Raw genomic sequence first — 24,500 nt, forward strand, 5'->3', positions numbered from 1 at the left:
ATATAGCACATCAACATTATACTTAGGTGAGCAGATAAGAGGTTTCTACCGTTCTTCTTGGCGGTAGAGCAGCTACGGAGTATGTCAGGTGAAAATGTGGGAGGAGTAACATCGTTTCGGCTCAACCGAAGAATAAAAAGAAAGTTGTTTTCTTTTTTCAGAACACAAATATTTCTAGAAATTTTGAAAATCGGAATCAAAGGGTGATTTGAATGGTGTAGGAAAGGTGGCAAGGTGATGGTGGAATTGAACTAATTTCCTCCTTTTCTATAGCCAAAACCTCTCTCTCTAAGCTAACAATTGGAATGAGAAGTGAGGAAGTCAGGTGTGGTGTGTGGAGGGAAGGAAAGGAGACTTGCCTATTTATACTAATAACAAGAAGAATCTAGATCACATCTAGAGATCAAATCAAATCAAATAAAATCTAAAGCAAATCTTATATAATCTAAGAAAATACGAGTATATCTAATAATATCTAATCAAATCTTATATAATCTTATACTCCCTCCGTCCCATAATATTTGTCCGGTCCGCAAAACGAAGACGTAAAAATAATATAATTTTTGTAAGAAAAGTTAGAAAAAAATTCAATAATTTACTAGATTTTGACGAATTCTTTTAGCTTATGAAAAAAATTTAAATTTTTTCTTGAAATAAATACATTATTTTATAGTCCCCGTTTTGCGGACCAGACAAATATTATGGGACGGAGGGAGTATAATCTAACAAAATCTATATATTATCTAACAAAATCTTTATAATATCTAATAAAATCCAATCAAATCTTAATATATCTAAGTATATTTTAGGATATCCAATCATATCTTATCATAATCATATCATATCTAATAAAATCCAATGAAATCTTATCCTAGATTTTTAGAATCACAAACCGAAGGTTAGGGTTCTATAATAGTTGGGTACAAGGATATCAAGGTTTAAGATATGAAAAGAATAAAAATAAAAATCCTATGATATCAAAAGGTTTTTAATGGCTAGCTCCTAGAGTTAAATTATAATACAATCACTTTAATAAATGATAAAATGATTTTTAGTAAAAGAATTATAATAAAATGTTTTAAAAATTGACGTGAAAATTCAGGTCATTCCAGAAAGGATAGGTGGAGGTAATCAATTGGCCGGGGAAGAATAGGTTATTGACAATGTATTGCACCCTGTCTTTAGACATGGACATTTGAACACCGTCAGTAATGTGTGAAGAAAGATGCTATATTGAGTTTTTTTTTTCAGCCTTTGCGATAAAGAGATTAGATGAATAAAACTGAATAATTTTTTGATCATCGATTTGGAGCCGTGCCTTCAGGCACGGACATGCGCTAGTGTATATATATATAGTTGAAAGCATTTCTAAAGATCGGTATGGTAATGGAGCCACTTATCTCTTTTGGGTTTTAGCCATTATAATTGGTCTAATTCAGCTAACTTTCAGGAATATATATATATATATATATATATATATATATATATATATATATATATATCTCAAGACCAAAATTTTGGTCAAGAAAAAGATATTGATCATCCAACTAGTGATCAAGATAATAATAAATTAAATATAATCAACCGAATAAATATACAGAAATGGCATTCTCGTGTCAAATTAACAATAGGAGATTATACAATACAAGTCACTGCTCTCATTGATACAGGAGCTGATCTAAATTGTATTCAAGAAGGTTTAGTACCTACTAAATATTATCAAGAAACAACTAAACGATTGAGTTCTGCAAATGGTAGCAAAATGTTTATTAAATATAAATTGCCTGAAGTTAATATTTGCAAAAATAAAATTTATTTCAAAACCTCATTTGTTTTAGTAAAAAATTTAACTGACAAAGTTATTTTAGGCATGCCCTTTATTTACTTGCTTTATCCATTCATAGTCACCAGTAACAACATTATTACTACATCTTTTGATCAACAAGTCAATTTTGAATTTTTATCAACACCAGAAGAAAATGAATTAAATCAGTTACAAAATTGCTCTATTTACCCTACTAACGATTTATTTGATTGTCTTACAGATGACTCAAAGTCAACAGAAAACCATTCCCTTTGGGAAAATCCTCCTGCCAGTATTTCCTGAAGGAGCCAGCACAAAATTTAGGAAGCTAAATTACTTAGACAACATGAATGATACCCAACAGTGTCTTCTAGATAATCTCTGGAATACACGTGGGGACCATCGAAAATTCTTAGACAGCTTAAATTGTTTAAGTATTTATTTTAATCAGCAAAATCAACAAACTAGTGGAGTTGTTTTTCCTAGTTCTCTGCGTAGAGTTTCAATAAACCCATCCCTAGCCAGCAACAGTTCAAATACTAACCTCCTTTCGTGTAAGCATTGTGAAACAATTGCTTGCAACTTGTTTGATTTAAACTGCAGGAATAACCAGCTCAACACAGAAGTTACTCTCTTGCAGCACCAGTCAAAAGAAGATAAAAGGAAGACCTCTTTTACCCCACTGGTAAAAGTAGAGAAAAAACTATCATCCCCACTTGATGGTAGTAAAGGTGTACATGTGCAGTCATCCCCACTGGATGATGGTGAAAGCGTAAGTGTGCCTGAAACTTTCCAAGACAAAGCTTTCAGAACCTTAGCTTTACCACAATCCCTATCTCTAATCCCTAGGTCATTACCATTAGATGCATTCAACCATATTCAACATTTAGCCAAACAAGAGGGTCACCATTTTGAAGAATTCCTATTCGAAACCCTTGCTAAACTAGCCAGTCAACCACCCCCAGGATTGTCAATCACTTGGGAAACCCACTATAATGAAGACCAAGACCGAGTCACCTGTCCAAAAACTAATCCATTATGCCTAGAAATACCATTAGACAGATATGATTGCCCATGCCAATTAATTTTTAGTATCCCCAAAGTTTGTATCAATATGCAGCACTTTCAAGACCTTGTTCTTTCATATAAAGAGAAAACTATACAAGTCAGCCCAATGACCCTACTAGATCATGGATTTCTTAGGCAAATAATCTTTACTTCCCCAGAACAAACTGACTGAGTCACCAGAAAATTAGCAGTATGTGTCAACAATATCTTTGCTAAACATAGAGCAATGAAATGTCAAGTTCTAATTACCAGTAAGATGCCCAAATGGACAAACACAGGGAATGTGATACTGGCACAACATGTCATGTATCTCTCTTCCAATTGGCCTTTTAGCAGGATACATGCACCTATTGATCTTATTGAAGATGAATGCCCCTGACCATGTTCTAAGCCTACTGGAGCACAAATCAGGCATCACAGAGCCAAGTCAATTGCAAGCAATCTTGGAAATGATGATTATTTCCTTGAAGGCAGATACCATTTAATTTGTGAGGATTCTATCCAAAAAATCAAGTCCACTGATCCTATTCAAGAAGTCCCATTTATATTTTATACAAAGTTTCAAAATCTAGTCAAAGAATACCAGAATTATTGGGATAATCTGAGTTATCAAACTGAAGACAGAGAAGACCAAGAATCCAGCCCAGAAATCAACAGTGAAGACAATGGGCAAAATTATTGGGATAATTTGACGGATGAAGAGCTGAAGAATCTGGACAACATGATGGAATTTTAGTCAAAAGCCAGTCACAATTGTCAAAAGTAATAATCATTTCTGCTTTTGGTCCCATCGGCACCGAAAGAAGAAACAGTCAGCAATTAGTTCTGCTTTTGACCCCACCAGCACCGAAAGCAGAAACAGTCACCTACTTTAGTCATTATTCTCCACCGAAAAAGAAAAGTTACCAACTTTAGTCACATGGCTAAGTCATTCAGCACTTTGTAAAACTCAGGTCCTTATTCTAAAAAAGGAACCGAGAGTAAGAAGTAAGGGGAGGTTTTTTTTTGGAGAGAATAAGTTTCAGTGAGATTACTAGTCAAAATTTTAGTAAGAGATTGAAAGAGAGGTTTGGGTTTCAGAAAGAGAATACCCATACTCAGTCAAGTTAGAAGTTCTGCTTCTGTATTCACTGTAAGTCTGAGTTTGTTCAGCTTACCCTTGTAATTTCTCCAGTAAACTGTATTTACTATTCATTCACTATTAACATACTATTCAGTCACTATTCGTAGTACTATTCATTTACTATTCACTCACGAATTTTACTATTCACTTACGATTCATAATTGGAATCAACTACTGTTCATGATTAAAATCATATGTTTCATACTTACTACAACGAATAATCACTCCTACTATGCTTGATTGACTGTCTTTCCCTTTAGTAAATCTACCCAACTACTTTGATAACCCATGTTCTTCCCTCTGTGTCCCTCCTTCCGCTCCCTCATGGTATCAGAGCCAAGTAGGAAATTGTTGAAGGATTAAACTCAAGTAATCTGTACGTTGTTTTACTCCTGCTTAGTCTTCAATTAGTATTTTACTCCTGTTGAGATTTCAATTAGTATTTTAATTCTGTTGTCATCGGCTGAGCACCTTGTCTCTGGCCACCTGAAAGTTGTTTGGGTTTCCCCGAAAGTAAGTCCCAGGGTAGGGCAATGAATGGGGTAGGACGAAAAACTTAGGGTATGTGTGTATGCAGGGTATGTGTGTATGCAGGGTATGTCTCATATCATGATAATCTAGGATTAAAATATTAAAAGAAAGATCTTTAGGGTTAAAATATTGAAAGAAGAATCTGTAGGATTAAACACAATGAATAGATTATTTAAGTGTAGTTCTTCAGCCAGTTCTTCAATGGCTTCTTTATCTGAGTTACCGGACATAGTCAATCAAGAAGAACATGAGTACTAAGATTTAGATACAGGATTAAATAATTGGAATATTCCCAAAATCCCAGTAAAAGAAATTTACAAGTCAAGTTTTTTAGATGATGCTTTTCGTACTGATCAAGTAGCAAAAACTGCAGAGCATGTTTATGCTATTACTAAACAAGAAGAGAGATGTGCTCTTCTTAGTCAACATTCAGTCAAACGACACCTCGAAAGAGGATATAAATATATTCATGTAGGATTAATACAAGTAGCCATTAAACCACTTACCAAAAAAGGGTTAAATTCCTCAGTCCTGCTGTCTTTGCGAGATAGTAGATTCACAGTCTATAGTGATAGTCTATTAGGGTTAATGGAGTCAAGTCTACATAATGGTCCAGTTTATTTTAACTGTTACCCCGATTTACCCCTTAGTTTGAACGACAAAAATATTTTGAAAGTATTAACGTTAAATATTCAAACTGCCGGAGCAATCACTCAAATGCTTGAAGGTAGTCAGTCAATTGCATTAATTTACCGTATTTATTATAAATGTATGAAAACTAATTTGAATATTCACGCATTAATCAAAAGTCCAAAAGAAAAAACTGTCCTTATTCAAAGCAACACAAATGCCAATATTCAAGTACCAAAAACCATCTCCTGGAGTGATATCCAATTACCAGCCAGTTGGCTTAGTGAAAATGGGAGTTTCCCACAGAAACCCCAGAATGACACGATTGATCTAGATTATATTCAACAATACCTAGATGGTACGGTTAGAATAAGTTTTGATCAACAAAGAGTAAACCCTCCTCTGAGAATCAGAGAATTGAGTAGATCAAATAGCTCAGTTGCTATTGACAGATCAGTCACCATGTCTAGGCAAGACAAAAATTTACTTGATCCTAGAATTAAATTAAAAGGTGTTGAGTCAAGTTCACAGGTTAGTAAACCTTGTTACTCTACACAGTCAAAATTTGAGGATGAAGACACCTCCCAAGGGTTTCCAACTCAAACAGATTTTGAAGAAGTAATTTCAAACCAAGTTGACCCAACTTTACTTGTTTTAAATAAAGATTTTGAAATTGATTTTGATAAATTATACATAGAATTCAAGTCAAAGAAAAATAAACAAAAAAGAAGAGACTATGCTAATAAATATTCATTTTTCCGACAAGAGAAAATAATAGCTCGATGGGAAAGCTTCATGAAAAATACGAGGACTGAAATTTTTTTTTTCAATTACTTAGAAAAATATTATAAGAAGGTCAACACCATTATAAAAATAAAATGGAAAAAATCTGATAACACTACTACAACTTCTAGTCATCCTCCTTTAGATTCAATTATTATTGATTACAAAAGTACATCTATAACTGCATCTCCGTTTAAACTACCAAATGAGAAAGCCGAATGCAAACAAATCGTTGAACAAATTAATTACACTAACCAATGTCTCAAAACCATAGGTAACCAATTGGATAAAATAGAGGCTAAAATTGATGAAAATTCTTCTTGCACCTTCCCATCCTCTAGTAAAAATATAGAGGCACCCCTTATACACCTTCCTGGAAGGAGACAAAAAATTAGCATAACCCAGAATCAAAATATTCAAAAAATTGAAGAAATACTGACAAAATTAGCTATTAAGTCAGAACAAGAATCACCCCAAATTTCCACAATCACAAAAAATTGTGACACTAGTACTTCTAGTCAGATTGTACCAACCTCTTCTGATGAAGAAATCACACAGCTACAGAAACAATTCTATGATCACGGGATAAACCGTCTATTCAATCCCCCAGCAAATCCTACCACTTTTACCAAAAATTGGTATTCCAGGCCAACACCACCTGACCTACAGTATGAAGAAAATAGTTTGACTAATCAATTTTATGTTTCCTCTAATAAGTTATATGAATGGAATATTGATGGTCTGAGTGAACACCAAATTTTAGAAAAATTGAATCATATGTTAATGGCTGCTAATAGCTACTTGGGGAATACGGACCTGAATCAACCACAGATAGTTGATCTATTAACTTCTGGTTTTACTGGAATGTTAAAAGCATGGTGGGATAAATACCTTACCCATGAGTCACGTGAAGAAGTCAAACATGCCATTCAAATAGATAAGAATGGTCTCCCAATTTTTGACAATGAAATTGGAATGGGAGTACCAGATGGAGTCAATACTCTGATCTATACCATAATTAAACATTTTATTGGACAGCCCAGTAACATTACTTCTAGGATACATGATCAACTAAGTAATTTGCATTGTCCAACATTAAGCGATTTTAGATGGTACAAAGATGTTTTCACATCTAGAGTCATGCTTAGAGATGATTGTACAAAATCATTCTGGAAAGAAAAATTTATTAATGGACTTCCTAATTTATTTGCTCATAAAATTAGAGATGTCCTCAGTCAACCAACAGGAGTCATTGAATATGATAAGTTAACATACGGTGACATTATTAGTACCATTCAAAAAGAAGGTCTAAGAATGTGCATTGATATGAAAATTAATAAACAAGCCCAAAAAGACAAAAATAAAGCTAAATATGAGTTAGGGAATTTTTGTGAATAGTATGGTCTACCACCAGTAGCACCATCACGAAGAAAACCCAAACACCATACTAAACCAACTAACAATAGTAAGAGTCACAGATACTTTAAGAATAGTAAACCTAAATCATCCAAAGAAAAATATTTCGAAAAACCCAAAAGTCATAAAAATAAAAACAAAAGTAATGACAAACGTAATATTACATGTTATAACTGCGGCAAAAAGGGACATTACAAAACTGAATGTAAAGTCCAAGCAAAAATCAATCAACTTAATATATCTGATACTGATAAACAGCAGATTTTGGAAATCTTTAGAATAGCAAACCTAAGTAATTCTGACGATGAAGGAAATATTATTACATCCTCAGATTACCATTCTCTTAATGATAGTCCAAGTGACGACCAAATTAAGATTGGTTGTACTGATAATTGTTGTAAAAAAATAAATGTACTTACTAAAGAATTACCAGAAGAAGAATTGTTAATTGACCTGATTAGTAGAATAGATGATTCAGAATTAAACACAATATATTAAAAAACTCAAACAACTCTTGGTACAACAAGGGAAACAACCTCAATACAATAAACCAATAGTAAGTCTTAATGCTACTATAGAGCATTTTAATAAAATTAATAAAGAAATTACTTAACATGATCTACAGCACGAGATAGATCTCATTAAAAAGAAAATTATCAAAATCAAATCCCAACTTCCAAAGTCAACTAATAAATTTTTTCAAGAGAAAAAAGATTGTTCATCTTCTGAAGAAACTCTAGATATAATATATATCTATATCTATATATATTAAAATCAATTGATTTAGAAACTTTGCGGGATTGAGCTGTAATATTAGGCTAAGTCCTGCTACATGTTTTGTGTTTTTTTTGAGTGTTCTGTCCATATTTAAAAAAAATGCATTTGTCAAATTTGTGTGGATTATTGATTCATTTTTTTTAATATGGACAAAACACTCAAAAAAAAAAAAAAAACTTGGCAAAACTTAGCCTGATAAGTTTTTTCTTAATAATTTGATATACTTAATTAAGTATGTTGCACACGGGAGAACCCTCCAATGTTGGAGGATTAAAATCATGGAGTAGTGTTTAAACGGCTTTGATTAAAATCTTATGGCACTGTGTAATTAATTACTGTAGCTTAGGGGGTGTTTCCTGTAGTGAAAAATTTATAAATTTCTTTTTTCTTAAAATAGAAAAAAAGGCTAACCGAATATATAATCTACAAGGGGCATACCCCAGGAGGAAACAAAAGTAAGAAAAGAAGAATAAAGAAAAGTGAAACTTAGGCCAAGCGGCTACAATATACTAAGATAGGGGATACCATTTGTTTCCATTCCATCTAAAAAAAGAGGGAATGTAAACAACTGAGAAAAGATATTAGCTCGAGACTAGAATGAAGTTCTTAAAATGAGCACAAAATGGGAATAGAATGGTGATTGACACCATTTGCCTTAGCATTCGTAGTATTTACAAAAGGGGACATAGCACCATGCTATGATTGGAAGCAGGAAACCAGGTCACAATTGCTAGCGATCCGGGCAACATTGAAGGCCATCGTAATGCAGAACCACAGCTTTGAACCACCAATCACGTAGCAACAACTCGTTGATAGTGCTTCAGCTTGTCATGATTTGGAAAGTACTTCCCAATTGATAGCAACTACAGTACAACTATAGCAGCAGCAGCTACTACAGTAACACAACATATTACAACAAGCCTGCTACCCAGCATCAAAAGAAACTCAAAAGAGATAGAAGAGGCTAGGGACAAGCCCCCTAGAAAGGCTTAAACATCCCGATGGACAAGCCCCCTCGGGTAGGCACAAAACAATCAGTCAAACCACATATGAAAGTAACTATTGCTGATTTGAATATCAAGCATGAAAAGCTGCACAAGGTTTATGGAACATCCAGACAGCTGGTGTCATAAACAACAGGCTCAACAGTAGAACAGTGCTGATAGTCTGCCCTCAACAGAAAACAACAGTTTATAGCCATAGGATACACCATCCTGGCTCAATATCAGTGGCCATAGCAGAAACAGTAGCATAACAGTAGCAGTTGTAGAAAACAGATTGCAACAGCCAAAAAGACAACAACAAACTGTTGAAACTATAGCAGAATTGCTACACACATTGCAATTTATTGATGAAACAGAACAGGCCTATTGTTATTTGTGCTCCCCTTCTAACTCCCTTGAAGACTAACTCACCAAAATTCTAAAAGCAATAGGAAGGACCTTAACTCCCTTGACTCTCCCTTACAAAATGACTCCCACTAACTTTTACCTCCACTCTCAAAAAATTTGGGGCTCAAGCACACATCTCACAGGATCAAATATATGCTGGCTCACACAAATCAAAGGGAATAGGCAGAGAAATGTGATTTCCATAGCTGTATTCACCTACAGCAGCTGCTTTAACACACTAAGAGTAGAGATTAAGCTAAATAACTTGTAAGTAGGAGTATTAGCAGTCAAGTATCCTCCTTTGTAACTTGCTAGCCACCTTTAAGGATGCCAATATAGTGAACAACCTGCTCATCCTTCTCATTTGGATCACACAACCATTAGAATTTCAACAGATGCAGTAATTTAGCAATATTTACTAGCACAATTATTTAGCTCACAACGGTGTTCCACTCATTTACAATCGACTTTGCTTGTGAATGAGGCAAGTTAGTAAGTGATAAAAGCCTTGCTCTCACCATAGTGCAAATTTTATGAACAACTACCTCCCAAGTACAGGATTGATTTTGGAACTTCCTCAAATTTCTCTCAATCCAAATATGATAAATAGTTATTGTAAAGCCCAGTCTAATGATTACACTTTTGAGAGATTTGCACTTAACATTTGATAACAGAGTTACCCAATATGCCTAAGATCTAGCAGGCCATGAAACCTGTAGTTTTGGCCTGAATGGAATCCCACACCTGCTTGGTGAATGGGCAATTAAATAAGAGATAGCCGTGGCTTTCACTCCCCTGACACAAACCACATTATGGAGGAATATTCAAACCAAATGACACAAGTCTATCAGCAGTGGCAAGTCTATTCTGAATGGCAAGCCATGTGACAAAGCTGCATTTTGGTATGTGAGCAGAGAACCACACTACCTTTTGCCACAAGACCCTAGGAAAGGAGTTCGCAAATTGTCCCATAGAGAGGCAATTGTGAATTGCCCATTGGAAGTAAGAGTCCACCTTGTTTGATCTGCCCCATTCAACCTGGACAGAACAAGAGGGGGCAGAGTGTTTTCTCACCTTATTTAGTTCAAATGTTTGGGTAATGGGGAACACCCAAGTTGAATCATTAATAATGTGAGATACAGAAGCATCTTGTGGAATACCAGAGTCATATGCAATTCTTGGACCAAATCTATCCATTAAAGGACCTAGAAGATGCCAATTGTCATGCCACAAGAATGTGGAATTCCCATTACCTAGTTTACTAAGAACATATGGTTTAACCAAGGGCCTGAGATTCAAAAGCTTCCTCCAAACCCACGTACAATCACCAGGTATTTTCAGATTCCAAAAAACTCGTACCTCTTATTAAGTACGATTTGACCCACTGACACCACATGGACTATTCTTCCTCAGAGATTAGGAACCAAATATGCTTGGCAATGGTTGCTTTGTTTCAAATTTGCAAGAATTTGACACCAAGACCCCCCTCCTCTTTAGGGGAACACAAATGCTCCGAAGAAAGTTTAGCACCAGTTTTCTTTAAATCAGGGCCAAACCAAAGAAAGGCCCTAAGTATGGACTCAATTTCATTGATTACCTTTTTAGGAAGGATAATCAAGGATGACCAATATGTTTGAATGGAAAAAAGAACATTCATGATTAATTGAACCCTACCAGCATAGGTGAGATCTCTATTGGTCCAAGTCTTAGTCCTGGCAATCATACTCTCCACTAAACGCTTGCAATCCGAAGCCTTAAGCTTAGTGGAGAGGAGGGGCACACCCAGATATCTTACTGGAAGTGTGCCCTCCTAGAATCTTAAGACGTCTAGAATGGCCATTCTAGTGGTAATGTTGACCCCAGAGAAAAATATGCTACTTTTCTATAGACTAGGGGAGAGACCAGACGAAGTTCGGAACTCAGTGAGGGCTTCTTGAATAAGGATGATTGAAGACAATTCACCCTTAAAAAAAAATCATAAGGTCAACCGCAAAGCAAAGATTGGTGATCTTAGTATTCCCACATCTCCAATGGAAATGAAAATCAGGTAACATGGATTCTCTCTCTAAGTGAGGTGAGAATTTCCATAACAATGACAAAGAGGTATGATGATAGAGGATCTCCTTGCCTTAGACCTTTTTGCCCTATAATGTAACCAGTGGCTTCCCCATTTAAGCTGAAAGTGTAGTTAGCAGTGGTAACACTAGCTTGAAGCCATTTGATCATTGTTGGATGGAAATTCATAGAGAATAGAATATCCAAAAGAAAATCCCATCGGACATTATCATAAACTTTCCTCATCAGCGAATGGATTTGGGGTTCACAGTCCCAAATCAAACAAAATCTCTCATCCCTCTCGCAAACTCCAATAAGTGTTCCTCGTGGAAAGCTTAAGGATGGAATCCGAAGAGTGAGTAAAACACGTTCATGACACTACCTACCATTTCGAACGACAACAATCTGAGGTAATCTCTAACCCTAAAGTTCTATTGAATGATAGGGGGTTCCATATATGGAAGGAGACCCTAATCTAGGGTATAGTCTAAAAGACTCCAGACCTCGGTATGCCCCTCCACATACCCAAGGTCCACTAACATCCGAAGTGGAGCTTGAAGTAAAACTAGTTAACCATTCCCACTTACTTGTTGAGAATCCACAGGTTCATTCTCACAATCATGTACCTCCTAAAACCTATCCCAAACAGGGTCCTCGCCAATTTCAGTCTAAACCTAAAGTTACAAATTGAAATTGGAACATTTCCCAGATTTACAGGAAGGGAAGGATGCACTAGTTGAAACAGATGTGGAACTTACTGAAATTGGGAATTGGAATAGGTACCTGATAGGCCATTTTCTTGATGGGAAAATGGCATACCCCCTCATTGTTTCCACTGCTAGGAAACAATGGAAGGAACTTTTTGTGGCAGTTAAACAAGACGTGGCCGGCTTCTATCTATTTCAATTTAGAGATGAGCAAGCCAAACTACAAGTATTAGAAGAGGGGCCTTATTTCTTTTCATAGAAATAGCTTGTGCTTAAGGATTGGCATAGGATGATGAAACTAGCTCAAGAGCAACCTTCCATTATTCCTGCTTGGGTTAAATTTCATGATTTTACCTTTTGAGTTATGGAATCAAGAATGCCTAAGTAGAGTGGCCAGCACAATAGGGAGACCTCTTCATGTGGATCAAGCCACTACAAAAACAACTAAACAAACTGGCCTACTACAAACCAGAACCACAAAAGCGAGGGTATGTATTGAGATTAGTGCCAAACAAGACCTTCCTGATGAAGTGACAGTTGTTGTAGCAGGGGAATCTGTAGTTGTCCCCATTGAATACCAGGTCCTCCCTCCCACGTGTTAAATCTGCATGTTTTGGGCACTCCACAGATCCATGTGCAAAGAAAGCTGCTACATCCTCAACTCCAACCATGCATGAAGATTAGGACTGGATTCCAGTTGGGAATGGAAAGAAAGATACTCATTAGCAACATTTAGAAGGCTCCCTCCATCAGGATGCTACATTTGCTTCTAATCAAAGGGAGGAGTTTAATGAGTCTGAAGAAGAAGTTCTGGAAATTAAAGAAGTAGCAATGAGTAGTAAACATTAGTTAATGGTAACAGGTACAGGGGAGGATGAACTATCTAGCTCTCTCACCTCTATTCTTTCAGCCAACAAAGAGAATACCACAGTTTCAGAGGTAGAGGTAAAGGTGAACACCATAATTGGGAAGAGCCAACCTCCAACACCTAAACCACCTGACATTCAGAGTCCTAAAGATAAGGAGGAAGATGCCAGGATAGCTATCCAGGGGATCATTGAGGCTAATAAAAACCTCTCCAAGTCTGCCATAAGAAGACTGAAGAGGAACAACAAGGAGCAGCTTGTCTGTTCCCAGCATAATCAAAAGCATTAATGCACTTCCACCCTTTTGTCAGGGCAGTAATCTAATTCTTTCATATTCTGCCATTTACATTTTCCAATATGCTTTATGTTTATTTTATGGCTCAACAACCCCTTAATCTTGGTTTTTGGAACATCAGGGGTCTTAATGACCCAATCAAACAAAAGGAGGTTAAATGTTTTGTGAATAGTAACAAAATCTCACTTGTGGGTTTATTAGAACATAAAATAAAGGAAGAAAAGGCTACTAGGGTGATGAAATATAGCTGCCCTCAATGGAATTTTGTGAACAACTACCCTCAAGCATCATTAGGCAAGATTTTTGTGTGTTGGGACCCTAATGTTCTCCAAATCCAAGTTCTTGATCAATAAGATCAATTTATCCATTGTGAGGTGCAATCGAAATGTGGAGACCCCTCTTTCTTTGCAACTTTTGTGAATGGAGAGAATAATTATTTGAGTAGACAGGCCCTGTGGTCAAGTCTACATCACCTAAGCTCTACATCCCCTTGGATAGTGCTTGGTGATTTCAATGTAATCAGATTCCCTAAAGAGAAACTTGGGGGCACTGTTCTTGGCCCTCTTATATGGATGAGTTTAATAACTGCTTGTATGCATTACAACTTGATGATCTTAGGTACTCTGGCTGCTTTCTCACTTGGGCAGCAAGCAAAATCCCACTCATTTTGTCAGTACAAAACTGGATTGAGTATTAGTTAATGAGCATTGGATGAAGGTCTTTCATTGTTCCTTTTCTCATTTTTCCACTCTTGGGATATCTGATGACTCCCTTGCCATTATAACCATCTTTCTTGGTCCTAGGAAATCTAACAAACCTTTTAAGTTTTTTGATTTCCTAGCTAACCATCCACAGTTTCTGGCTATGGTACAAAAGTTTGGCAGAGAGTGATCATTGGGAATCCAATGTTCTCTTTATGTGAGAAGCTCAAAATGTTGCAAGGAGAGTTTAAATTAATCAATAATAGAAATTTTAGTGATGTTTCTGCTAGGGTTGTTGACACTAGACAACTCCTAGAATCCTTGCAGCATGCCTTGAGTTCTCATAATCCTGATCCTTCTTTAATTAGTCAGGAAAGAGGGGTATATAAGCAGCTTTTCACATTGCTTAAAGCCTAGGAAAGTCTCGCTAAGCAAAAGTCTAGGGTTCAATGGTTAAAATTGGGCAATCAGTGTACTTATTTCTTCAAATCAGTGGCTAACACAAGAAATAGAAGTAAGATAACCAATCTGGTTTTAGAAGATGGGTCACTCACTCATAAAATTAAGGTCATTAAGTCAAGTTTTGTCAACTTTTATTCAGAGCTACTAGGATCTACCCATTCTGATTCATAACATGGGCTTAGCAGAATTCAGCAGCTAGTCAATAAGAGACTTAATGAAAGACAAAAGTTTGCAATGATTGCTGAGATCACTGATCAAGAAATCAAGGACACATTTTGGTCACTCAATCCCAGCAAAGCCCCTGGTCCTGATGGCTACGATGCTGGCTTTTTCAAAAAAGCTTCATTACAGCTGTCAAGACCTTTATTAGGTCTGGTAAGCTGCTCAAAAAGGCCAACTCTACCATGGTAGCTCTTGTTCCAAAGGTCCCTAACCCATCCAAAGTTGGGGATTTTAGACCTATCTCATGTTGCAACACTGTTTACAAATGCATTGCTAGAATATTTGCCAAAAGACTCCAAAATGTCCTCCCTGTTCTAACTGATCCTGTTCAATTAGAATTTATAAATTTTTATTCGTGGTTGAGAAGTTAGGTATTTTCGGTAATGAATAAGGTGTTGAGAAATGTCAAGTTGTTTCCGCTAGTGAACAAGTTGTTGATGAGTTTGTGAGTAGAGTTACTGTAGTAAAAAAAGTTTTTGTTGACAACTTTTTTGTTAGTAGAAACGAGATGATAAAATGCTAAAACTTTTTTGTTAGTGGAAACCAAATGGTAGAATGCGTCAAGTTTTTTGTGTTTTTTTTTTGTTAGTGGAAACACCCCCTAAATAAAGTGAAGAAGTCATTTACCTAACCCCTGTCTCTCTCCCCCTCAATTTCCGTACGCATAAATATATTTTTCATACATGATTGAGTACCCTTTTTTTTTTTTTTTGGTCAAGCGAAAAATCCGATTGAGTACCTTCAGCATACGGGCTCAGCTAAAATCCTTACGGAGTATTTTTTTTTTTATCAAAAAAAGAAGAAGAGAAAATCCTTAGTCTTTGAAAGTGTGTTTACATAGATAAACGGAGCAATTAGGGCATGGCCTTATCAGAACGAAAACGTTCATCGATCTCTACGTGGTTGGCACTCATGCCCCCGACAATCATCTACCACCCAAGACCCCGAAAACAAAAACAAAAAAAACCAGATTGGCAAGACATCAACCAAATACATATATAGAAACAAAACTGACTAAAACGTTCAATTCGGGTTTCGGCCGAAGCTGGATGCACAAGCACGCAGTCATACCTTCAAGTTATCATCAGTGCCTAAAAGGAGTTTGGGTGGGCAAGAAGGTGACTATCCGCGCCTCTGAGAACCCGTTTGACACTCACGAGGCCCACCTCCCAGACGCAGTATTCTTCTCGAAAATGGGCGAAGTTGCCCAAGCGATCACAACTAGGCCGTGCAGAGTAAAGATACCGAAGTGGGAGGACATCAAGGAAGAGAAGTAGGAACCAAGAGAAAGAAACCCATCCACAGCAAAGGCCGCCACCCCCAAAAAGATCACCAAGATGAAAGCAGGGGGCAAGACAATATACTATTTATGACGGTCCACCGGGGCAACGGGTGATCATGAAACCACTAGCCCCGGCGGAACATGTGCCAAGCTAGAAGAGGATGCCAAGCTAGAAGAGGAAGAATTCATCCAGAAACTTGAGCCAGCTCCGGAGTGTATGCAGAACAAGCCCAAGCCACAGCAGGAGGCGTTGGAAGAGATCGATCTAAGTGACGAAGTTGGCCCCCGTAGGCCGGTATTTATAAGTAAGACGCTGGGTGGAGAATTCTGTGAAAAGCTAATTTCACTGCTGCGTGACAATTCAGATGTTTTTGCGTGGCATTATGAGGAAATGCTAGGCCTAGACCTAGCACTAGTAGCACAGCATCTGGACGTCTTCCCCAATTCAAGGCCAGCAAAGCAATCACAGTCGAAAATATCACCCTGATCTGGAGGGACAGATAAAGGAAGTGGTTGAAAAGTTGAGGAAAATAGGTTTCATCTACCCGATACAGTACCCCGAGTGGTTGGCAAACATTGTCCCAGTAAAGAAGAAGAATGGCCAAATCAGAATATGTGTCAATTTTCGCGACCTTAACAAAGCATGCCCAAAAGATGAATTCCGATTGTCGCATATCGATACATTAATGGATGCCACATCAGGCCACCGGATGTTCTCTTTCATGGACGGGTTAAGCGGATACAATTAGATAAAAATGGCACTGGAAGATGTGGAGAAGACGGCATTCCGAACCCCGTTGGGAAACTTTTACTACATAGTGATGCCTTTTGGGCTAAAGAATGCGGGGGCAACTTACCAGCGAGTCATGAAAGCAATATTTCACGACCTGATGCACAAGATAATCGAAGATTACATGGATGATCTAGTGGTGAAGTCAAAGGAGCGGAGAGACCATCTCGCGGACCTAGCCACCGTGAGCAGATGCAGGAAATTCAATCTCAAGATGAACCCTCTCAAGTGCGCATTCGGTGTGACAGCAGGGAACTTTTTAGGAAATCTTGTACACCATCTTGGGATTCACGTGGATGGGGCCAAGATCAGATCCATCATGGAGATGCCCCTACCCCACTCCCAGAAGACACTCAAACATTTTTTGGGAAAAGTTTCCTACCTGCGGCGCTTTATTCCCATAATGGTAAAAATCGTGGCACCCTTCGTGGAGCTGCTGAAGGGTAACGCGAGCTTTGAATAGAAGCAAGAACATCAATAGGCTTTTGATGGCTCAGACCATGGTGGCTCCAGTCGCGGAAAAATCGCTTATTCTTTATCTGACCTCCACCCCGAGATCCATTGGGGCCCTGCTAGTACAAAAAATAGATGGGACGAAACTCCTGGTCTATTACATTAGCAGGAAGGTTCAGGGAGCGGATGAGAGGTATACGGCCATCGAGCGGCACTGCTTAGCCCTCGCTTTCACCGCACAAAAGCTCAGACACTACTTTCTATCATTCCCCATACACATAGTCACCAAATGTGATCTAGTAAGGTATCTTTTATCCCGCGTAGCCCTCATAGGCCGGGTCGCGCGATGGTTGCTAGCATTGGCAGAGCTTGAGATTTCTTGCGTCACCCCAAAAGCCATCAAGTGTTAAGCCCTCGCGAACCTTTTAGCCCAATTTCCAAGTGGACAGTGCGAACCACTTGAAGAATAATTGCCTGGGGGATGGTTTCGAAGCTCTCGCGGCCAGCATGGATAGTACGCACTGGACACTCAGCTTCGATGGGGATGCGGGAAGTGGATCAGGTGGTGCAGGAATAGTGTTGCAGAGCGATGAAGGAGAAAAGTGTCATCTAGCCTACAAGCTAAGCTTCCCCTGTTCTAACAATGAGGCGAAATATGAAGCATTGATTCTGGGTTTGCTAGTAGCAAAAGAAAGAGGAATCAAGCACTTGAGAATAGCAGGAGACTCAAAACTAGTGGTATTATAAACAGTGGGAGCCTACGCACTGAAGGAGCCAACACTGGCACTGTACCAAACGACGGTCCAGAAGTTGATGAAATTCTTCAAGAACGTCAGCATTACGCATAAATCGAGGTCAGAGAATCGGTTTCCAAACACCCTCGCAACGCTAGAGGCAAGGACATAATTTGAAGAAGAAAAAGCATACATCAAAATCGTAAAAATGTTTGAACCGTCTGTGATAGAAGACTTCTCCGAGCCAACAGAAGACTGGCGCAGAGCCATCAAAATTCAGCTAACCACTGGCACGAGACTCATGTCCACTTCGAAACTTTCTTGTTTCGTAATTCTGCTTAGAGAACTGTACCTTTGCGCCCCTCAAGGATGGTTAGCGGGGTGCGTCGATCCGGAGGAAGCAAGGGAGAGGCTAAATCAGATCCATGTTGACAACTGTGCAAAGAATGAGATAGCCTTGTATAGAAGAGTCTAGAGGCAAGGGTACTATTGGCCCAACATGAAGAAGGACACTGATTTGATTACAAAGAACTACACATGGTGTTCCCTTTGCACGGTCAGGTTGGAATGCTCAATGGTGTGTGCTAGTGATTAGGAGGCAGGTATACATTGACTACCTGTGGGAGGGATCTTTACCTATAGAACGAACGGAGGCCGTGAGGGTCATCCGCGGAGCACGTCGTTTCTCTCTTGAAAAAGGTCACCTATTTAGAAGGACCCTTGATGGGTCACCGCAGAGATGTGTAAATGAAGAAGAGGCAGAGGAGGTACTGAGGAGGACGCATGGAACTGAACACCAAGGATGGAGGAAACTCTATGAACAGTTCGTTCATCTGGGATATTTTTGGCCTACCATGGAAAGCGACTCCAAGCGACATGTGCAAAGGTGCCAATCCTGCTAGAATTTTGGAAATCTGGTTCACGCTCCTTCCGTGGAGCTACATTCGATCCGCGCCCTATACCCTTTTCATAATGGGCCATGGACTTGGTCGGAGCAATCAGCCCAGCCTCGCGAAAAAATAGATGGATCTCGGCGGCCACGGAAGTATGCACCAAATGGGTTGAAGCAGCTCCACTGAAAAAGGCTACCGGAGATGCGGTATCAACGTTCATTAAAGAGAACATTATTTGTAGATTTGGCATCCCCAAGATGATTCTATCGGATAACGGGACTCCATTCATCAATCGTCAAGCCTCCTCGATGAATACGCGGTTGACCATCGTTCTTCCAGTACCTACTACCCGCAGGGCAATGGGCAAGCAGAAGCGACGAACAAAACCCTCATACAGATCCTGAGCAAGCTGTTGGACAAGCTTGGTGGAACTTGGGCGGATCATTTGTCAATAGCCCTTTGGGCCTATCGAACTTCAAAGAGAAAGTCCACCCGTGCAAACCCTTTCAGTTTAGTTTATGGAGCAGAGACAATCCTGCCCGCGGAGCTAAGCATTCCTTCCGCGAGGATGCTCCTCACAATGGAGAGCTCCGCGGAGGGAAGAACGGCAGATTTGGAAGCATTGGAAGAGAGAAGGGTCACCGCAGCCCTTGCTCACGAAAAGCACTAGAAATCCGTGGCATGCTACTATAACAAGGGTGTGGTTCCGCGGACTTTCAAGATTGGAGATTTGGTTTGGAAAGCGACTACAGCAGTTATGAGAGATTTGAAGACTCCGAAGTTCACGCCCAGATGGGAGGGGCCTTATGAAGTGATTAATGCTTCCGAGAGAAGGTATTATCATCTAGCTCGCGTAGAAGACGGGTTCAGAACAAGAGCGGTCAATTCTAAGTACATCAAGAAGTTTTACCCCGTAGAAAGAGTGGTGGCAGTTTGTCATTATGAGATATTTTCACTTGTTTACTATCGATATTATTTTAGAATTCAATTAAAAGAAGTTTATTCAGCTGTGGGACATTTGGGACATTTCGAATTGATGTAGCAAAAATTAGTGGGTTTTTTACCCAGAGGTGTTAATGAAATGTCAGAACGCTTTGTCTTTTGCCTTGTCTATTTGATTACGTATTACTTCAAGAAATGGGTTGCATGGAGAGAACATCTCGGACAATATTTTGCAAATTATTGAGTCTTGCTAAGAAAACGAACTTTCACAAAAGTTGCCCAACGGACGTTCACAAGAGTTGACTTAACGGTTATCAATTAGAGATAATGTTAAGTCAGAAGTGGTCAAAACATGACCTGCGGATTTAGACATAATGGTTATCAATTAGAGATAATGTTAAGTCAAGAGTGGTCAAAACATGACCCGCAAGTACAAAGCTAATGATCATCAATTAGAGATAATGTTAAGCCAGAGGTGGTCAGAACATGACTCGCGAATTTAAAACTTAACGGTTATCAATCAGAGATAATATTGAGTCAGAAGTGGCCAGAACATGGCCTATGGATTTATAATTAGCAATTAGAAATCATGCAAGTCAAAGGCAGTCAAATTATAACCCGTGAGTCAAAAATCTCGAATGGATTAGCAATTATTAATTGAGGCAAATAAAGAGAAGCTAGTACTGGCAATTAAGACATGGATGTCCACCGAAGACCACCATTATTATTCATGAAATGGAATAATGATACATGTGGTACAATAAAAAGAAATAAATAGAAAAAGAGGAGGGCCTAAGATGCCAATTCCTCGAAGACAAGCTCGTTGGGGTTAGGGTTCGCAAGGTTCAGCATCGCGGCAGCCAGCTCCGCATCATGCTGCCTAGCTTGGGCAAGCATGGCCTCTAGATCCGTCAAGTGTTGCTTGGCAAACTCCACTTGGGCGAAAAGGCTTTGGATTTTAGGCTGCAGAGCTACTCGCTCCCTCTCTACTCTGAGCGCGGAACCCCTCACACTCAACCAGCCCAAGTCAAAGCCTAGATCCGCCAGGTCCTGCATCAGCTCCTGCATAGCTACCTCCATGGCAAGGGAAAACTCATCGAAGCGCAACTGCGCCCAAGGCATCAGTAGTCGTGGAGGTCTCTCAGAAGTATTGACCCGAGTCGGAGAGACCGCGGATTAAAATGGAAAAAGATTCCCGATGGGCCCGAGCGATGGCATTGAGGAGTGGGTGATAGACTTCCTCAATTGGGTAGACCGTGGGAAAAAGGCAGATGGGCACTTCCACTTCATTATTCACTGGCCCTTTCCCACGGTCTGCGATAGGGCTTGGTTGGGGAGAGGTCTGCTCTTTAGACTCCACTATATCTCTATTCTGTTCCCCCATCTCTAAATCCAAAGCGTAGTCTCCAAGAGCAGCACTCCCCTGGCCTCCCAAGATATCATCAATCTGTGTGAAAATCATGTCTTTAAATAAGAGATTCAAATCTGAATCAGTAATGGAGGTAGGGCCCAAAAGGTTCTTCATTTACCTCCAGTTGTCGGTGTAATACCTTGTACTTAAAAAAGAAAAAGAAAAAAAGAGCTATTTCTTATAACAAAACCTATTCTGTCATTAGTGAGTATGAAGAGTTGGGTTTGACTTGTCTTGTGGTAACTTTTATGAAACAATAATGAATAGATATAAGAGTTGATATGTTTGGCAAGGAGGTGCACGTGGAGCTCTTGTTGGGAGTGTGTGTGTGCTGCTAGTGATCGGTGTAGGTTGCTTAGCAATTGTATGAATGAATATAAAGTCAAGAACAAAAGGAAAACAGTAAAGGGAACTGAAAGAAGAGAAACCGAAACTATAGCAGAGACTTTCGGAGATGAACTTAGGTGCAATATTCAAGGCGATTTGAGGGTGAGTGTGAGATACATATTTCTTGTATAATATTAATGATGAGTTCTTGCTGGTTGTGTTTTGTGTGGTGACTATATGTCGTGGAACTATTTGGTGTGTGACAGGGTGACTAGGCTAATAAGCTATGCCAAAAGACAAGTTGGCCAATGGGTTGTGGTGAGGCTAGTGAGGTGGTACGTCACCCGTCATATATTGAGGAGGACAAGATATTTGGTTCCATTTAGGTGGAATATGTTTTTTTTTTTTTGGTAAATTAGCTTGAAATTAAAAGAGGTTAACCAAATGTACAACCTACAAGGGGCATGCCCCAGGAGGAAAAGAAAAGGAAAAAAAGAAGATTGAAAAAATGGTGTTAACCCATGCACAACCCGCATGGAGAGTAGGGTAGATTAAGAAAATAACAAAAGTGCTATGTGTGTTGAGATCATACCCCCGTTGCACTATCCAACTAAGTAGAAGGATATTACAACGGGGTATGATATGAAGTGATACGAGTAGAATATCATGAAAGCTAACTACTACCTGATACATCCCGCCAGGCTAGGAAATAAAATAAATAGTCACGGTCAAAAATGACCAAATGATAACCATTACTGAGAACTAGTAGCAGCATTGTAAATCGGCTTCAAGGGATGGCTAAATAGATACAACAAAGGAACAAGGCATGAAGAAGAGAATCAAACCAGAGATGTCAGCATTCGACAGGGGGTCCCACCCTGCACACCACGCCCATTCCATCTGGCCTAATACTCCCTCATCCAAGCCCAAAAGCTCGTCAAAAAAATAACCCGCCCTCAGCCAACAACCAATCACCATAGATTCCAGAGATGGGATATGCAAACCACGAAACTAATACTCCAATCGAACCCAGAGTGACAAGCATAGCATCCACTTCTAACAGAATAGCTACTACAGAGGGACTAACCATCGAGAAGAGGCTCGATCTAGAGATGTCGGCATCCGACAAGGCTACCTTCCCAAGCACCCTGCACACCAAACTCATTTCATCCAGACTACTACACCCTCAAGCTAATCCCATAGGCTCGCTATAATCTAAAAAAGGGACAGAAAGAGGAGCCACAAAAAGAGGCCACTCAAACCACAGGTGAAACCAAGCTGCCCTTTTCGATCAGTGCACAACCACCAATCTAGTCAATGACAACCCACAAAGCTATCCCTTTCAATCAGTGAACAACCACCAATCTAGTTGATGATAGCCCTAGCCACACCACACTACGCTAAAGAACCAGGCCAGTGAATCAAAGAATCAAGGATTTTAAAAGCTCCACAACAAGTTGCACAACATTTGAGCCCCGGGATAGGGCAAAAAGGAACCACAATTTTGTCTTCCTTGCCAGTGTACGACCACTGAACTAGAAAGCACAGAATGGGTCCATAGTTAGAATACCATTCGGCCGAACAGGCCTACATCACCACGGCTAGAATATACACATTTAGGTGTTTTATAGAATGTCTCAATTTAAATACCTAAAATCAGATGGGGCCACTAGTTGCAAGCTGGCCCTTATGATAATGGAAGCACAATGTCTTCCTTGCACAATACAAGCGCCTTAACCCCGATCTTAGCCTAAACAGATGACTGCCCATCGAGTTACTCAATACGAATCTACAAATTGTAATAAATTATAGCCAATTAAGACTGCCCATTACACAGATGTCTGACCTTACTGCTGTAATTAGAGCTACGGTCATGACTGACCTTTTCTCCCATCTGGCATGTCTGGTAGGCCACCATTCTCCGCCGTGAACCCCAACAGAGTAGCCGTGGAGTGGATCTGATGAAGGAATGGACGAGCACCGTCCTCCGATATGAAGTTATTCGGAGAAAAGGCCACCCACAAGAGCTGGAAAAACAACCCATAAGAGCTAGAAATTGTAGCACCCTTACTGATTTTGGATTTTCGATTCCAGTCGAGCTCTTTGAGAAGCAAGTCGAATCTGGTGTAGACCGTGACTGGGTTTGCTAAATAGAGCTACCTCTGATCGAATCGTCTAAAGATGCAGAAGCTATAGTCCGTGATTGGGTTTGCCGAATGAAGCTTCCGCCGTGACTGGGTCACCGGAGCTGGTGTGGAAATTGGTGGGTTTTAAAGATCCCCTTTATCCAATTGCGTAAATCAGTTTATGGAGTGGACTGAGTAAAATGCACAAATCCCCTTTATCCGAAATCTGTTAATTCATGAAACCCAAATAGAGCATTGATACCTCTATCTGGTAAATGCGGACAGGAAATTGTGGAGGAGTACTTAGAGAGAGAAGCTCTCAACTCCTACAACGTGTTCTTGTATGTGGAATATGTTATATTCGTGGTCGGTGTTATACGTGATGGTTGATGTTGTGTAGTTATTTTAGTGTTGATATTGTTCACGTTATTATGTCTCACACATTCTTAGGGTCCTTTGGACTCCAACTTGGAGGTTGGTTAGCGGGTCAGGTGCCGGTGGTGCGGGCTTATCCGAGTTGCTAGGAGAGTAGGTGGTTGTTAATTTACTTTAGAGATCGATAGTTGTAAATTATATAGTTTTTGGAATAAAAGACAAATTGAGGACTTTTTAATATTGTGGTGCTTAAGGATTCGGGTTGTTACAGTTGGTCTCTAGAGAGAATTAAAGGCTGAGTCAGTGGAGGAGGTGTGCGTCTCGCAGATGGACGGG

General features: G+C 39.3%; 1 protein-coding gene across 1 annotated transcript; it reads right to left on the minus strand.

The window, feature by feature from the left end:
- Positions 1-20,548: 20,548 nt before the first annotated feature.
- LOC131301658 (uncharacterized) lies at positions 20,549-24,130 on the minus strand. Its single transcript, XM_058328036.1, has 2 exons — positions 23,546-24,130; positions 20,549-21,372 (listed from the first exon to the last, which is right to left on the minus strand). The coding sequence occupies exons 1-2, from the start codon at positions 23,705-23,707 to the stop codon at positions 21,067-21,069; spliced, it is 468 nt and encodes a 155-aa protein (XP_058184019.1). The 5' UTR covers positions 23,708-24,130; the 3' UTR covers positions 20,549-21,066.
- Between the last annotated feature and the right edge of the window lie 370 nt (positions 24,131-24,500).

Source organism: Rhododendron vialii, chromosome 9a (genome assembly GCF_030253575.1).
Source record: "Rhododendron vialii isolate Sample 1 chromosome 9a, ASM3025357v1".
In the NCBI taxonomy this organism is placed as follows: Eukaryota; Viridiplantae; Streptophyta; class Magnoliopsida; order Ericales; family Ericaceae; genus Rhododendron; species Rhododendron vialii.

What these genes read in the sequence shown, in the direction of transcription:
- LOC131301658 (XM_058328036.1), bottom strand. Translation starts at nt 23,707, where the DNA reads ATGGGTTGTTTTTCCAGCTCTTGTGGGTGGCCTTTTCTCCGAATAACT. An exon ending in CATGCCAGATGGGAGAAAAG is followed by an intron (nt 21,373 to 23,545) that starts GTCAGTCATGAC and finishes ATTTTCACACAG; the next exon opens with ATTGATGATATCTTGGGAGG.